This window comes from Pelodiscus sinensis, chromosome 7 (assembly GCF_052426305.1).
Source record: "Pelodiscus sinensis isolate ZL-2025 chromosome 7, ASM5242630v1, whole genome shotgun sequence".
In the NCBI taxonomy this organism is placed as follows: Eukaryota; Metazoa; Chordata; order Testudines; family Trionychidae; genus Pelodiscus; species Pelodiscus sinensis.
The window spans coordinates 77423063-77440984 of NC_143058.1; the positions used below are offsets into that span (position 1 = coordinate 77423063).

General features: G+C 41.5%; 1 protein-coding gene across 1 annotated transcript in view; it reads right to left on the reverse strand.

Annotated features, from left to right (window-relative positions):
- Positions 1 to 11411: 11411 nt before the first annotated feature.
- The window catches only part of KLF7 (KLF transcription factor 7), a 75226-nt gene continuing 68715 nt past the window's right edge, over positions 11412 to 17922 (reverse strand). The window contains exon 4 of the mRNA XM_006129029.5: positions 11412 to 12726. Within this exon, the coding sequence (XP_006129091.1) occupies positions 12675 to 12726 (52 nt within the window). The 3' untranslated portion in view covers positions 11412 to 12674. The remainder of the gene's footprint in view (positions 12727 to 17922) is intronic.

The following is a 17922-nucleotide window of genomic DNA, read 5'->3' on the forward strand; positions in this document are numbered from 1 at the left end:
GGAAAAAAACCTCAGCACTTAGCAAAGAAAACAGTAAACATTTCCACCCTGGAGAGGCAGTGCTCTTTGGCTTGTTGAGAAAACAATTATCTTCACAGAGAAGGGATCTCTGAGCAACAGAAGAATTTAACTCACTTCTCTAAGTGTTAGTTATTGTGGGAATGAAGGCCAGTGTGTGTGTTTTAGCAGAGGGAGGGGGAAAAGAAATGTTGAGGAGAAGAATGCTGGTCCAATGGATAAAACACTGGACAGATCCCAGTGTTCAGTGTCTAGCACAGCCCTGGGTTTCCTGTAAGACCTTGAACAGTTCCTTTAATCTACCCATTTTTCCCATTGAATGGAGGGGGATACTTCCTTTCTTGAAGCCGGTGGCTGACATCTATTAATGACTGTAAGGTAATCAGATACTGTGGTGATGAGGAGGGCCATGCAAATACATAGATAGATAATGAAGCTGAGTCCTGATAGACATACCTAAAAGGAATTTGCTTAACTAGATGATTTACCTGGTGTTGCTTGGGTCCTTAACTCAAATAAGTTTTGTTTTTCTTCATTTAAATCATTGTTCTGGGGTGGGACTGGGGATGAGGGGTTCAGCGTGCAGGCTACCCCAAGGAGAGAGCACTACCCAAGCAGCTTGGGACCAGGTGAGAAGCCCCTCTCCATGACCACTGCAGCTGCAGCAGCATAGAAGGGGTAGGGCTTGTTTCTCTTACCAAGAGACGTTGTTCCAGTAAGAGGTCTGACCTCCCCTACCTTCTCTCTCAATATTCTGAGACCAACACAACTGCAACACAGCAAATCTGACACTGATAAAAACTGAGAAGACCATTATAAGCTATTCACCCTAGGGCACAGGGATGACTGAGATGACCTGGACTTTGTGCTTTGATGGAGTTGTCTGGGAGCTACCACCTTGAATTTATATGAAAAAGTAAAAGGAACCTTCCTGGTCTCCAACAGCCCACATAGGGTGCGTCTACACTGCACGCTTACCTCAAAATAAGCTACACAAATTGAGCAATGCAAATTGAATTGTATATTTTGAGTTAATTTCAAAATACACAGCACCACATTTCTAAATAAACTGCTATTCTGAAAGATCTCTTAATCCCCCTGGAATGAGGTTTACAGGGACCTCAGAATAGCGAGCCTGTTATATTTTGAAATAGTCACATTTTTTAAAGAAACGGAATAGGTATTTCGGGATACCAGAAGTATCCTGAAATAGTGCTGCAGTGTAGATATATCCTTAGAGATGAGTCTGGGTTATAATCCATCAGCACAGTTTCCCACAGAGCTATGCTTTGTTTTCTGATTACTAGGACTGCTTTATCTTCTCCTTTGCAGATTAGTTCAGCTATAGGAGATCTCTTCCTGTGCCCTCCACTAGCCCTCTCATCACAGGTCAGAGGAAAGCATTGGAAAGAAATTTGTATTTGGCCTTTCAGAGAGATTTTGTTGCTCAAGGTCCTTTTAGCAAAGATTTTTTACTCCAAACTCTGCTGTGGCTTTCTACTTCCTAAGATAAGTGGAGTTTTTGGAGAATAGGCAGTTGCCTATTTGCAGAAATCCTTCCTGGTCATCCAAAAATACTTTTACATTTGGCTTTGAAATAGTGCTTAGTTCAGCACCCTCCAGCTCCAGTACTTACGTGGCCCTGTTATCATAGGTTTCTCAGCACCTAACCATCTTAACTGAATTTGTCCTTACAATACCTTGTAAGGAAGGGCAGTGCTATTATCCCCATTTTACTGGAGGGAAACTGAAGCACAGAAAGGCTTAAATGACTTCTTAAGTTCTCTGAGGAAGGATCTGGGGGAGGAGGGCCTGGTGAGAGCAGGAAACTCAACCTTGGTCTCCTGACTCCTAGGCTTCCACTCTAACCACTGGACCATACTTCTCTTCGAGAATGTACACTGCACTGGGCTAAAATCACCATAGCTGATTCTTTTCCAGCTTGCACTGATTTTATACCACTGCAACGCCACTGACTTAAAGGGGTTACTCCTGATTTATGCCATGGTGGGTGATAGGACAATCGTGCCACCAAATATAAGCCTTGTCATTAAGGCACCGCGTTGGGGACCACTGCCTCAGACCATTTCTCCAGTTTGTCCAGATCACTTTGAATTATGACCCTATCCTCCAAAGCAACCCCTCCCGGCTTCGTATCATCTGCAAACTTAATAATCGTACTCTCTATGCCAAGGATGAGGGTTTGGGGTTTGTTTAGTCTGCAGAAGAGAAGAGTGAGGAGGGTTTGATAGCAGCCTTCAACTTTTGGAAGGGAGGTTCCAAAGAGGATGGAGAGAGGCTTTTCTCAGTAGTGAGGGGTAGCACAGCAAGGAGCAATGGTCTCAAGTTACAGTGCGGGAGGTCTAGGTTGGGTATTAGGGAAAACTCTTTCCCTAGGAGAGTGGTGAAGCGCTGGGCTGGGTTCCCTAGGGAGGTGGTGGAATCTCCATCCCAAGAGGTTTTTAAGTCTCAGCTTGTCTAAGCCCTGACTGGGATGATTTAGTTGGGATTGGTCCTGTTTTGGGCAGAGGGCTGGACTCGATGACCTTCTGAGGTCTCTTCCAGCTCTAGGATTCTATGATTCTAAGTGCTCAGTTTTGCTTTAGCTCTTCTTCCATGAAAGTCCTTGGGAGTTTCAACATTGACCTCAATGGGAAAAGGAGGTAAATCAGTGCTGAGTGCTTATGATCTTCTCACACCCACATACCTCTTTTCACAAGATCCATAAGTTTCTGGCACATTCAAATGACAGCTTTTCTCTTCCCAAAAACACAAAGCACCCACCTTTTTTTTTTTGTTTCATCAGAAGCCCTTCTGGATAACCTAGGGATGTCTCTAAATTGGCGCCACTTTTGCGCAAAAACGTGCTGCCTGTTTACACTGGCCGCGAGTTCTTGCGCAAGAACACTGACGTTCTAATGTATGAAATCAGGGCTTCTTGCGCAAGAACTATGATGCTCCCGCTCAGGAATAAGCCTTCTTGCGCAACTGTTCTTGTGCAAGAGGCCAGTGTAGACAGGCAACATGAATTTCTTGCACAAGAAAGCCTGATGGTTAAAATGGCCATCGGAGCTTTCTTGCACAAGAGAGCGTCTACACTGGCATGGATGCTCTTGCACAAAAGCACATCTCTTGCGCAAAGGCACATGCCAGTGTAAACTCTTCTGGACGAGTTTTTGCACAAGAACTTTTCCGCAAAAGAGTTCTTGCGCAAAATCATGCCAGTGTAGACATAGCCTAGGTGTATAATACAGTGTTCATTTAACAGTTACCACCCATGGGTACTGGAAACATGGTACTTACTCTCTTCAGTCTTCCCCCAGATATCACTGTAATGGGCTTCTATCAGTTTTTAATCAATATCACTGAGATCAAAACCCAGCCATGAATGTATTGCCACCATCTGAAACCCAACTAGGATCTCATGGGAGTTGGTCAGATGCAGCTGATTGGATGATTAGGTCCCTGCTGCCTAACACTAATAGTGTTTTTAGCAATTCCCAGGGGAGAAGGGTGAGCTATGTTGTCCCAGGGAGGAAAAACAGACAGATTACATCATAGGAGCCCCACCAGATGAGTGCATACAATTCCCAATGAAGCAGGTGGGGTGGCATATAAACTTCCACCAGCATAAATGTAAAGCATTTAAAGACAGACTGTTGGCCATCCACATACTTGATTTGTTGGTACAGTTGGCCTTGGACATCCTAGTGCACAAAATTGCAGCCACAAAAAGAAGACTAGTGAGAGCAGAGATGTACATTTTGCTTGAGAGGAGTATGTTCCACAGACAGGAGCAAAGGACTGGGAGTCAGGAGATCTCAATGCTATTCCCAGGTCTGCCACTGAACTGTTCAGCCTCTAACAAGTCACTGTGACTCTGACCCCCTTTGTAAAAGGGGATCATAATATTTACTCACTGTTATGAAGTGTATTGACTGCTATAGATGTAAAGGGCTGTGTGTGCACTATACATTTTTCATAAAAATACTGTGGGTCACAGCTGGCATCACTTGGCATAGCGCCAGCAGAGTGATGCTGATTTCTACCAGGGAATATCTTTAGTGTGAGCCTCCCAAAACAGGCATGTAAATGACACTCAGCTGAGCTAAAGTAGATAATTTAGTTCCTGATTTCAATTGAACCATATATGCTGCTCATACATACTGCTACTCATATATGCTGCTATTAAGAAGGTGGAGAAAAATGGTTTGTTCTTTCTTGCCACAGAAGGCAAGACAAGAGGCAATGGGTTAAAACTATGGCATAGCAGATGTAGATTAAATCTAAGGAAAACTTCCTAACTATGAGAACAGCAGGACAATGGAACAGATTCCTAGGGACGCTCTGGAGTCTCCATCAGTGCAGATTTTCAGTGAGAAGTTGGACAACAGCCATCTATCTGGCTTGGGTAATGTAGACACAACAAAACCTGCACCTAAGCAGGGAGTCAGACTAGGTGATTCTTGCAGTTCTTTCTAACCCTGTGGGTCTATGAGTCTATGTACATGTTTGCAGTCTTAGTATTTGAAGAGGTTTCATTCACAGAAGTTGTTACAGTAAAGAAAAAACATTCAGGACATGCTGATCATTTTCAGGCCAAACACATTCTACTATTTATTACACATAATACATTCTTAAATAAAAATGCATCACATAACATTTTTGCATAGATATCTTACAATATACCAATTTAAAAAAGAATTATGAAACAGACCAGTAACAAAAATAAATTTTTCTTCATTAATAATTTTGTAACATTAACATACCACCATCATATAATACAAATAATATTTTTTTAAATCTTAAAGACTTTTTGTACAGCAAAAAAACTGACAAAGTAATATATTTATATATTTATATATATATTTATAAAAAGCTTAAAAAAAATAAAATGTCAAAAAAAGGCAGAACTGAGGGCTACAAGATTGGGTACTTCTGTGATATATTAGAAATACCAGAGTAGGCCTGAGAGAATGTGACTGAGGGCATCTCCAAACACACTTGTTAGACACATCTGGCTAAAAGAAAAATAATAGTGCAAAATGAATGTCCTTCAAGCTATGTTGTTTGTGGGGTTTTTGTTAGTTTTTGTTTCAAATGGGAGTACTCAGACTTTTGTTTTTTGTTTGTTTTTTGTTTGTTTAAAGAAAGACTGATCTAGCTGTGAGCAAGCAAGAACTTCTACAAAGGGGGGAAGAAAATAAATTTTGCTATCAGAGAAAAACATCTTGGCCTCATTTTTTTCCCCCTGTGAATCAGCAGAAATCAGACCTTGTTTTATGAGAGAAAAGTTACAGTGGTTCATGTGGATTGATTTTAAAAATCAATCTAGTTAAACTGGAAGCAGCCTCCAATATAAATGCACCTAAAATAGCTTAGCTATTTCTTACATCAGTTAAGATTAATTAGTTAGGAGTTATCAATGCAAACTAGACAGATTTAAGCAAAGGATAAGTGCACCCACGTAGCAGTTTTTTCAATAGTTTAACTAGCTTGATTTAATAAAACCGATGCAACTTCTCTGGTAGAAACAAGGCCCCAGTAACAAAATAGTGTTTAAACCAGTGTTTCAAGCTACTCTCTGGGCCTATAGGGCTGGTGTTTCAAACTACAAGAAAGATGGGTTAAAATATAACCAAGGATCCTCACCCTCACCCCACCCACTCCTTGTCCCTAGCCTGTTGGGAGTCCCTTTCTGGGACTCCATATTGTTTTTTAATTTTTTCTCTACAGTCCAAAGATAAAGGCTAAAAATGTCATCTCTCTCCATTCTGTTTCACTCTCTAGATATAATTTGAGCCCTCATTTCCCCCGACCCCTAGTTTGCAGCCTATTAGATCACAATACAAAGCAACAAATACAGTTGAGGATTTCCTATTTAAGCCCACACTCTTTCTAAAATGCAGTGGCAACAAACAGTAAGCACCCTCCCCAAAGCAAAGGCAATAGGCACAGTTGGCTACCACACTGAAAAAGTCACTAGCTCAATTTCTCCTTCCACATAGGTCTGTACTGCACATACATACCCAGAAAGGGGGGCTAGAACCTGTTTTCTGGCAGTATACAGAAGTTGGGATCAAAACACTTGAAAGCTTTCATTTGGAAAATTATGAACAGTCCAACATTAATTTTACATAAAAATACTATTAATAAGCTTTAAGGAAAATAGAAAAAAAAGTCCCGTTTAAAAAAACTTGCTTCTGAATGTTTCGGTTAGGTAAGTCCACTTCTGATGTGGTACAGAAGGCAGCTGGTCGCCCCCGACCTCTTTTTCAAAGAACGGAGAAAAGTTTCACTACAGAAAAGAAACCTTAGTGTGTGTGGGCCAGCTCCTGCAGTTCTTATTTGGGCAAAACTTGCCAGTGATGCCATTGAGAGGTGACTGAGTAAGATTGCAGAATTATCCCTGTTATTGTTAATGTGGTAGGAAGATTAACCACATTAGTTTGAGTGTGAGATCATCCTTCTGAGACACTAGAAATAATGCTAGGAAGAGAAGGAGAGACTCTTTGATCAATGGGTATAAAATCTTATGAAGAGGATTTTAATGTTTTTGTTTTGTTTCAAGCCAATACTGAATAGAGTCATTTTCACATTTTAAAAAAATATATAATCTGGCAGGAACCAACAAAATGTATGTTATGGGCATGTGAGGTTAGAGGTTTTGACCACAAACACGAAAGCTGAAAATACAAAATCACACTGCATGGGGATGCCAAAACATGTTGTGGCATGAATAAAATCAGCCCTGGAGCTACGGGTGGTTGGCCTTGTGAAAGTGAAATTATTTACACACTTCTTCTCATACGTTTTTAAGTTTTTCTTACATGTAAGATGTGTGTGTGGGGGGGGGGGGGGGGGGTGGGAAGGGAGAGAGGGAAAGGAAGTAATTAAACAAGCCTGATTAGATTGCAAGCATAGTTTTGATCTCTTCGATACATGGAGAAGCAAAGATCCCAACAATTTAAATATGGGGGCAACCTTTGTACTGAAAACTGCTAAGAAACGAAAATGCCCAAAACTGGGGAGCAATGAGAGAGAGCACCTCCGAGTTTGCAAATAGTGATCAAGACACAGAGAAGATGCATCCAAGTAACAAGGAAGATGCACTCTAGCCACCAGATGTATCCATTGTCTCAATTTTAGGCAGACATCAAAAGTTAGTTGCTGCTTTAGCTTAAATTAAACATAGAGTCCTGAAAGCAGTGAACTGGATTCCACTTTTACATTCCAATTCACCCTCTTCTCCCATATTTGGCCAGTTATTTCAAATAAAATGTTGCTTTGTCTTTTAAAAAACCAACAAAAACCACAGATTGCAGTGAAGCCTGCTGCCAATGAGAAGAAAAATAGTTTTCCGGTGTGCATATGCATAGTGATGTACATTACATTAGATCTACAGTAATTTAATTCCAGTGAGTCAGGCAAGGTACCAAGACATAAGGATAGGCTGCATGATACAGCCTGCTGACACACAGGGCTGGATTAATCAAGAGGTTTAGGGACTGCAGCCCAGGGACTTGGGCGAAGGGGGTCCCACAAAAGTAAATCCATAATTACATGTTCAGTCGTCACCAATTGATTTGTGATCAACTGGCCAATCCAGGAGCCTTTGCCAATTGATCACAATCTCCGGTCCACTAAAAGTCCAGAGGCACAGTAGGGCTCAGGTGGACTGCCTGCCTGCCATAGCCCCACGCTGCTCCTGGAAGAGGCCAACTGCTGGCATGTCTTTGCGAGTCCTGCTGGGGTGGGGCCATGGCTCCATGAACTGTGAGTAGGGAGAAACACTGGCCTCCTCTCCCCAGGGGTGTGCGGATAAGTGCCAGCAGCCAGTCACTTCCAGGAGCAGCATGGGGCCTTGGCACGCAGGTAGCCTGCCTGAGCTCTGCTGGCGGTGAGCTACCTGTGGAAAGCACCTTCAGGCTGGAGCCTACATCTCACGCTCCAACCCCCCACAGCAGGTCAGAGCCCTTGTGCACCAAACTCCCTCTCACAGAGAAACTAATACAAGAGCTGTTCTGCAGTAAGAAGCAGGCTATTTTGAATTAACTATATTCGACATGTTTTAAGACTGAAATGTATCCACAGTCTGGTTTTATGCTAATTAAAAGGCAAATTTAGTGTAGTGTTAATAGTCTCTATCCCATAATTGTGATCATTCTGTTTTAAATTAGGAACAAAGACTCAGGGACCCCACAATATCTAATAGTCCAGGCCCACAGGAGAGTCAATCTGGCGCTGGTGACAGTCATACTTTTTTCTTTTCTAAGATTTCTCTCCTAATAGAAAAGTCCCATAGAACACCTGCCAGACTGATTCTAGGTTCTGTTATGTCAATTTAATAGCGAAGAATCAACCCTACAATGTGAAACTCTGCACACCAGTGAAGTCAATGGGAATCTTGACACTGGGCTAGGATTTCATTCATGGGCTGTAAGAGCAGATCACATCTCCCTCCTTCCCTCCCCCTTACACACACTTTTGTTTTCTAACTATGCTGTAGCTGGGGATGTAATTCTCTGGTTCAGCAGATAGAATGCGGGTCACTGGAATGAAGCTACTCTGGGGGAGATGAAATGGAGCATTTGCTATGCTCTCACTTGAATTGCTGGAATTTTCTTGGCATTTTGTATTTTGCATGTACACTTTTGGGAATTGTTTTTATTGCAAAGGAAGAAAGGGCCTTCCCTGAAGAGTGGCTAAAACCATGGCATTGTGGACTTCCATGTTTGATATGGGAACAGTGATATGCAACAAGGGTGCTAAGAATGCAAATCAAAAACGTGACACCAAAAGAAAGGAGGAAATCCAACCTGCATGTCAGATCCCAAGCTGAGTTATGAAAGGTTTTTACATGTACAACTGAGACAATTTCTATGGAATCACTGCAAGACGAAACAGCCCGAGAGCCTCATAATGAAACTTTAACTCACTTTTTGAAGGAGAATCTTATTAAAGTGTAGCTTCTGCTGTTACAACAATGTAAGTCCAGAATAATTCAGTGACAACAGTATCCTAACATGCATGCTTTTCACCAGACTAATGCTACATCACACTTCAGAACAACTCAGGTCTGCCTTCTCTGTGCTCTTTTCACTAGTAACAAGTTTTTGTGGGACCTGTGTCACACCATAGTTTCCCGGTGATCTTGGTCATTATATATGGCTTCTGGTCTGCAAATGGGCATGAATTCATCTTGATGGGAAACAGGGTAAAGCCTTCCCTTTAAGGCTCTTTTGTAAAGCAATTATCTTGGTTCCCATTTTCAGCACGTTGATTGTGGGAATCCCAAAGCAGCCTTTTGGAAAGAATTAGCTCTTTCCCATTTTTCAGTGGCCTTAGGTAGATTGTTTACAAGGTAGAAGAAGTGAATGCAGATGTAGCAGAAAAAACATAGGCTAAGACCTTTAAAAGTGGTTAATGAATTTGGTTGCCTCAGGTCTTCAGCACTGAAAAGGAGGACTGGCTTCTCTACAGAGTGCTGAGCACCAACGCATGGGAATCAGACCCACTGAAGTTGTCTCAAGTTGGGCACACCGAATCCCTACCTGCTATTTGAAAAATCTTAACCATGACCAAACAGTTCACTTTACCAATTGTCCTCTATGATACTAGAGCAAGTACTTTCTACCATTAAATGCACTGTTCTGGGACACAATATATGCCGGTTACAAATGTCTAGGGAAAACATCAGTGATGTACCTGAAACCCAAAATTTCTCTTTCAAAGTTGGAGGCCCATTACAAACAGCCCCTAACTGAGAAATCCTGGTTTTGGTTTCTTGTGGTTCTGGGGTGTTTTAATCCAGAATTTTGATTCACACCTATCAGTAGAAAAAAGTTTCCAAATATTGCAGAAATGTGTGATAGAAATTAAAAGGGCCCTTGTTTGCTCTATATTAAACGAGAGGTCAACAAGACCTCAAGTGACAAGAGGAAGCACATATTTTCTCTTTTCAATTTTTTTCCTTTTTAAGTACAGCCTTGTACTTAAAGTGCCTTAATATTAAAGTCTTCTGGACTGTTAGTAGCATTGTAGAGGAGTACCTAGAGTTCTGATGAGAACATTTATGCAGGTTCAATACCAATGACTAATGTAGTGGCAGGCATGTGCGCACGTACTGTAGGATGATATGGGAAAGAACTGTTATGGTTTTCTATATTTTTATCTAATGCACTAAATGGATGTTCTATAGTTTCACATAGCTGAGGTTCAAATATCCTTAAGCACCCATGAAATCTCCTGGTAAGATGCTTCACACGTTCAAACACAAGTTGGGCTGTAGGGCCCTCAGAATCCAATTGAGCCCCTGGATGGAATGGCCATGAAGAGTATTCAATACAGAAGCAGAGAACTATGAGATTGTCAGCAAGCAGTGAGTGCTCCATTGATTATTTTTAATAGTATAGTTAGTTTTAAATCTTTGGACTAAAACTCAATTTTCTCTCTTTTTTTTTCTTCATTGTTACATCATTGCCTCCCAAAAGATGGTTAGATTTTGGTCCATGTCTCATGCCATATGGGCCAGAGATCATACTCCTCCCCCCCAAAGTGTTCAACTGACAGTCAGTGTTTATAACAAACTATGAGCAAAATAAACATCTTTCAGGTAGATTCAATCTCTGACTGGAACAAAGGCTGCACAAAAGCTGAGAACGTAAGTACCAATGATTCCAGTGGTGGTTCTTACATTTTACAGCTATGGATTTTTAAGAGTTCATCCCAAAAGGGAAATATTTAACAGTCAATGAGTCAAAACAGTCAAAAGATGGCAGTTGGCTAATACAGCATAAATGAGCAGCAACCATTTGTGAACCACATGCCATTTTGTGTCCTTTCTAGACAGGTCTTGTAGGGAGGGTTCCAGAATATACAAAATATACAATCTGTCCTTATGACTACCCCACCTGCTTGCACAGGCCATTTTATATGGTCCTAGAGGCAGTCTTTGGAGTTAGGGCCAGTACCAACTTGCTATAAATGCAAGTTGTGTTTATATATCTATGTTACTTTTAATTTTGTTTTTTTAAACAAGAAATTTAGTCCACTATGAGCCAAGATGATCAAATTATCTACAGGATTCAAGGGTGAGTGGAAGGCGTCCACTGATCCTTGCTGGTACAGACAGAAGGCCAAACTAGACCCATGCTACCAATACTTTAGACCAAACACTTGAAAAATCTTCAGTGCTGTGCACAAAATCCAACCCTTCATTCACCCTTTAAATAGTCTTATAATTTTTTATAGGAGTGGGCAATACCATCACCTTGAATGGGAATGGGAAAGGGAAAGGAGGATGTCAATCTTTCCTTTCAAAGATTAATGCTGAATAAAGCCACTTTATCTGGAAGAGGTTCACACTTTCCCATGGTGGTACTGGAGTAGTATTTTTGGCTTTTTTTTTTTTTAAGATGCTTACCCAAAAGTTAGGTTAGAAACTTGAATGTTTGCAGGTGTTCTTTTAACAAATAAAATTCAATGTTTTAAATTGGTCATTTGAACAACAAGATCACACAACACAATTTGTCAATCACTGTGAACTGTAGCCAACATGCTCACGTGGTTCTGAAGGAAAGCTGTAGTCATGGCTGATTGGCCAGTCCAAGACAGATAAGCAGGTGAAAAAAACGAGTTCTGAAGATCACTTGTTCATGGAGAAAAGATAAAATGTCTAAGCTATCACATGAGCTTTTCAAGTTTTCATCAGACAAACAAGAAGTCCCACCTATAGCAATAAGGTGATGCCTATGGAGATATAACATGATGTTTTCTCAGGGACTCTTCCTTTGGCTGCTTTCCAGTCATGCCAGCCACTTCTATAGTCCCTACCAGCGCATACAGCGTGCAATAGCCAAAAAAACCCAAAAAACCACAGCCCACCAAAAAACAAAAATATTGTCCTCCATGAAGTCTACATAAACTCAGGCCAAACAGATGATGTATGTGTCACAGGTGTCACTCCACAGTCAACTGCCATTAAGGCCATTGGTATTGACTTAAAAGGATCTTAATTGCTCAGTTCTAGGAAGAACCAAAACCAAGACAGATCAGTGTCTGAAAAGTTTGACATGTTGAACATTAGGAATTCGCAGAAAAAGAACAAAAGAACCAAGAGGTTAATTTTGGCTACCAAACTGGGATTTGGTTTTCTAGGTCATTATTCCCCTCCTCCCCTCATCACCCCCATCTATTTAAAAAAGAAAAGTTAGTGCTACAAATATGCAACTTCAAGATGACATATTCTCCTATGGAGTTGCATTGAGAAGCAAGTTAAATAAGCCCCTCCTACTTGCTGTCCACCTGCAGAGAAGCTTCTTCCATTTACTTTGATTTCCATTGGCAATAGCAGGAAATAAATCCAAGAGTGATGAAGTACTGTAAGCAACTGTTCTATCTTACTGACTTCATCCCTACCCTATTTTCTTTCCTGCATCTTCTTCCATCCAGCTGGGGCAAGGCAGAAAGAACAGATGTAAGTATTTAAGTATAGTTGGGTGCACGACAGTGTGAGTGTGGGTCTGTGTACAGAGGTTTACATGTGATTGGGTTCTCTTCTTCTGCAAGGCAGCAGCTTATAACTGAGTTCCACCCTTCATGCTATGTCTTTTAGCTCAGTGGCCATCTAGGCCATACTGACGGATTTTAGGTACTTAGATGTGTCTCTTCATGTGGAGGGCAAGATGGTCAGACCTGGAAAAACACCTGTAAAACAAAGACAGAAATAATTAAGGATTTTACAAAACAGTCCTTTCTGCTCCTCCACCATCCTATAGAAGAACAATGCTCACCCAGATTTACAGCAGTTCCCTGGAACGTGCCATGTGTTGTCACAAAGCCAAGCCAATTTTTCCTCCACTGTTCAGGATAAATAGCTATGCTGGCTCTTCCATTACTAGACTGTTCTCCCTTGCCCCAACCAAACCAGATTTATACAATCGGAAATTGGTGAGTGGGCAAGCAAACTCATTAACCAAGTAGCTGTAGTAATAAAATTAAATAAGTTTGCTTATTATGTAGGTTGGGTCAGATTTTTCAAGTGTTCAGCACTGTTAGGGTGTGGCCATATCTTCAAAAGATCTTAGCACCCACTTAGAGATCAAAATAAGAGGTCAGATCTGAGGGCTGAATGAGCTCTGTTGGAAATCTGGTTCATAAACCCTTCTATCTAGAATGAGTGCTACACAGATACTGATAAAGTTTAGTCTCACAACATCACTGAGGGGTGATCATCCCCATTTTACAGATGAGGATGCAGAGGCACAGTGAGATACAGAATTGAAGAAGTCGAGCAAACCCAGCAACACATTTCAGGTCTTTGGGTTTCCAGTTCTGGGTTTCATCACCAGGGCCATTTTATCTTTATTTCGCCTTGGGTCAGATGCAAATCAGGTTGGCACTTGTAGGACCACAGATGCATGACAGTGCTGATGAGAGTTTCTCAGAATTGAAGCCCTAGTGAATGAAAACCTCTCTCTAGTCACAACATTAACACAATGCTTTGCTCCACCAAACTGTATTTACTGTGACTGAACTTCAGAGAAAAATGGGTAGCTCCTTCTTAATGCCCACTTGATCCTTGACTGTTCTGCTAACATTTCCAGCAAAGAAGAGGGACCATTAGGGCCAAATGTGACATGAACCCACAATTCATTGCACATTGGCCACCCAAATGGCACTAAGCAGCTGTAGGCCAAGATTTTCAGAGGTGCTTCATGAGGTCTGTTTCCAAAAGGCAGGTACTGGGAATTTTCTGAAAAATATGGACTCATTAAGATGGTTCAGATGGGGCACTCAAAATCTGAGGTGCCCAAAACTGCTTGGAACTTTTGAAAATCTTAGTCTTCACTCTTGTCACTCTAAGCTGTAACACACTGGGTTACAGGCTAGAGTCACAAGAATCCACCAAAACTCCTAGTTCTTTGTCATCTCAACCCCATGTACATTGTGGCAGGCCACATCCAGAATTAACAGGTCTCTGATGCTTTGAAAATTCATTGCCTGCCACACAAAGCCACATTACAAAATAAACAATGACAGACACTTTTTATTAAAAAAGCTTGTTGGTAGAACATGTACTGTGCACGGATTTGTGCTGAATAAATTACAATAAAAGCAATAGTTGAATTGTTTGCATTTCTCGGTAATAAGCAGAGAAGCAGGGAAGAAAATTAAGTCAGTCATTGTTTTAAAAAACTATTAAAGAAAAACATCCAGATGAATGGGTCCCATCTATGCTGTGAGCCTGACACAAAGAAAGAATCAGAAAAACCAGAGGGCAAAGACCTGATAGTACACTTAGTCTGGTCCTTTTGCCATTATCCTCTAATTCTTTGTATGCCTATTACTACTTGTATCTAGGGGTGAGAAAATATAAATATTTGTAAGAGCAGAAAATCTGCAAGAAGACACCCTTCACATATGTGACCAGATCTTCAATAGGTGTAAATCAACATAGCGCCAGTGTAACGAGTGATGCTAAGTTGATTCACACCAGCTGAAGACCTTGTCCATACTTCTTTATAAAGCATAGTAGGAAAAATTTAAAACAAAATTTAGAATGTTATGGAGCTGGAATACTGCATTCCTTTATGTTCCAAGGTGAAGTATGAGTGTGTTAAACCTGCAGAGAGAAACAGAGAGGAAAGCTTTACAATGGAGCATGGGCTTCTAGTACAGAAAACTCACCAGAGCTAGTACTGCCCAGCTGCAGGGTAGCAATGTGTCTTTGAACAGCTATCCCTCTCATCTGGATAACAGAGAAAGCAGCATGCTACTGTGGCTGCCAAAGCAGAAGTGGGTGCCTGGAGCAGGCATTGGCTGGCATTTTATACTAATGACCAGCCACAAGACAACTCTCTGTCCACTGCTGCTCCTGTTGGGGCCTGCTAATAACCAGAGGCAATGCTGATCAAAAGTCTGCTGAGCACCTGACATGCAAGCTGTGCTGATATTAATAACAGAGCCAACAGAATCATAGAACACCAGAGGTCTACGAGTCTAGTACACACCATTGTCTAGATGGTACACACCGGAATCATGTTTGCTTTTTTTGCAACAGTGTCACACTGTTGACTCATTTAGCTCGTGGTCCGCTATGAGCCCTAGATCCCTTTCTGCAGTACTCCTTTCTAGACACTCACTTCCCATTCTGTATGTGTAAGACTGATTGTTCCTTCCTAAGTGGAGCACTTTGCATTTGTCCCGATTAAACTTCATCCTATTTGCCTCAGACCATGTCTCAAGTTTGTCTAGATCATTTTGAATTATAACCCTATCCTGCAAAGCAGTTGCAACCCCTCCTAGCGTTGTATCATCTGCAAACTTGTTAAGCGTACTCTCTATGCCAATATCTAAAACGTTGATGAAGATATTGAACGGAACTGGTCCCAAAACACACCCCTGTGGAACCTCACTTGTTTTGCCTTTCCAGCAGGATTATGAACTGTTAATAACTACTCTCTGAGTACGGTTATCCAGCCAGTTATGCACCCACCTTATAGTAGCCCCATCTAAGTTGTATTTGCCTAATTTATTGATAAGAATATTATGCGAGACCATATCAAATACCTTACTAACGTCTAGATATATCTACTGCTTCTCCCTTATCCACAAGACTCGTTATCCTATCCAATAAAGCTATCAGATTGGTTTGACATGATTTGTTCTTTACAAATCCATGCTGGCTGCTCCCTATCACCTTATTATCTTCCTGGTGTTTGCAGATGAATTTCTTAATTACTTGCTCCATTATCTTTCCTGGCACAGAAGTTAAACTGACTGGTCGGTAGTTTCCTGGGTTGTTGTTATTTCTCTTTTTATAGATGAGCACTATATTTGCTCTTTTCCAGTCTTCTGAAATCTCTCCCATTTTCCATGATTTTTGAAAGATGATAGCTAGAGGCTCAGATACCTCCCCTATCAGCTCCTTGAGTATTCTAGGATGCGTTTCATCAGCCCCTGGTGACTTGCAGACATCTAACTTTTCTAAGTGATTTTTAACTTGTTCTTTTTTAATTTTATCTTCTAAACCTACGCCCTTCCCAGTAGCATTCACTATTTTAGGCATAACTTCATCAGACTTCCTGGTAAAGACCGAAACAAAGAAGTCATTAAGCGTCTCTGCCATTTCCGAGTTTCCTGTTACTGTTTCTCCCTACTCAATGAGCAGTGGGCCTAACCTGCCCTTGGTCTTCCTCTTGTTCCTAATATATTTATAGAATGGCTTCTTGTTTCCTCTTATGTCTGTATCTAGTTTGAACTTGTTTTCTGCCTTTGTGTTTCTAATCTTGCCCCTGCATACCTGTATTGTTTGCTTATATTCATCCTTTGTAATTTGTCCTAGATTGCACTTTTTATATGACTCCTTTTTCATTTTTAGATCGTGCAAGATCTCCTGGTTAAGCCAAGCTGGTCTTTTGCCAGACTTTCTATCTTTCCTACGCAGTGGAATAGCTTGCTTTTGGGCCCTTAATAATGACCCTTTGAAAAACTGCCAACTCGCTTCAGTTGTTTTTCCCCCTTTGTCTTGCTTCCTATGGGACCATACCTACCACCTCTCTGAGTTTACCAAAATCTGACTTCCTGAAATCCATTGTCTCTAATTTGCTCCCTTCTACCATTTCTTAGAATCATGAACTCTATGATTTCATGATCACTTTCACCCAAGCTGCCCTCCTCTTTCAAATTCTCAACCAGTTCCTCCCTATTTGTTAAATACTTTGATTCGTATCAATAACTTCATGTTCTGTCCCAATATATTTTAACACCTAAAATAATGATACTCATCCCGCAGACTATAGCCCACCTCATAATTCACGTCGCTTCATCTATTGGGGAGGCTCCTTGAGGTGGAGACATAGTTTCAAGGTGGGGGAGGGGAAGTACCTGCAAAACTTTATAGCGAAATCCTACCATCAAAATATGCAAGCCAGATCTGCAGCTATTAAACTGCTGAGGTCCAGCCACATTTTTCTTTCTTAGAACTGGGAGAGCTGTCTTCATTAGGTTCAGAGAGGGTTCCATGAGGGAAAACCCTGTGGATCCATGATCTTCTGCTGGATAGGTCCTTGTCTCCACAACTTTTCCAGCTCTACAGCATTACTGTATGTTGTACCTGGGCCCAGCACGTGCTACTTCCAGGATGCAGAAAGGCTGCCTGTGTCTGTTTATTGTTCCTAGCAGGGCCAGCTTGCAATTTTAACGTATCATCATTCCTGATGCGTTTGCACGGGACACAAACTGCCTGCTCCCAAATACTCCCCATATTGCCTGCTCTCAAACATGGCACTGGGTTTCGTCTCAGAGGAACAAGATGCAGATGGGATGAGATGAAAACATCATTTCAGTCACCTTTTTCCTCTGACCAGATCCTCTAAAGTGGGATATGGTCAGTTTGGTAAACCACTTACCCCTCCAGCTGTGTGGAGGGAAGCACATGGCTCTTAGGCTGCAGTCAAGGAGGCTATATTAACATCAATGGCTCGTGGATGACACTAAGCTGGGGGAGAAGTAGATACACTGGAGGTCAGGGATAGGGTGCAGAGTGGCCTGGACAAATTGGTTGATTGGGCCAAAAGAAATCTGATGAGGTTCAACAAGGACAAGTGCAGAGTCCTGCACTGTAGAATCCCAAGCATTGGTACAGGCTGGGGACTGACTGGCTAAGTAGCAGCTCTGAAGAAAACCTGGGGATCACAGCAGACAAGAAGCCAAATATGAATCAACAGTGAGCCCTTGTAGCAAGAAGGTTAACAGCATATTGGCTGCATTAGTAGGAGCATTGCTGGCAGGCCGAGGGCACACTGGTGGGGCACATCTGGGTTATTGCCTCCAGAAAGGATGAGGACAAATTGGAAAGAGTGCAGCAGAGGGCAACACAAATTATTAAGGGCTGGGGCA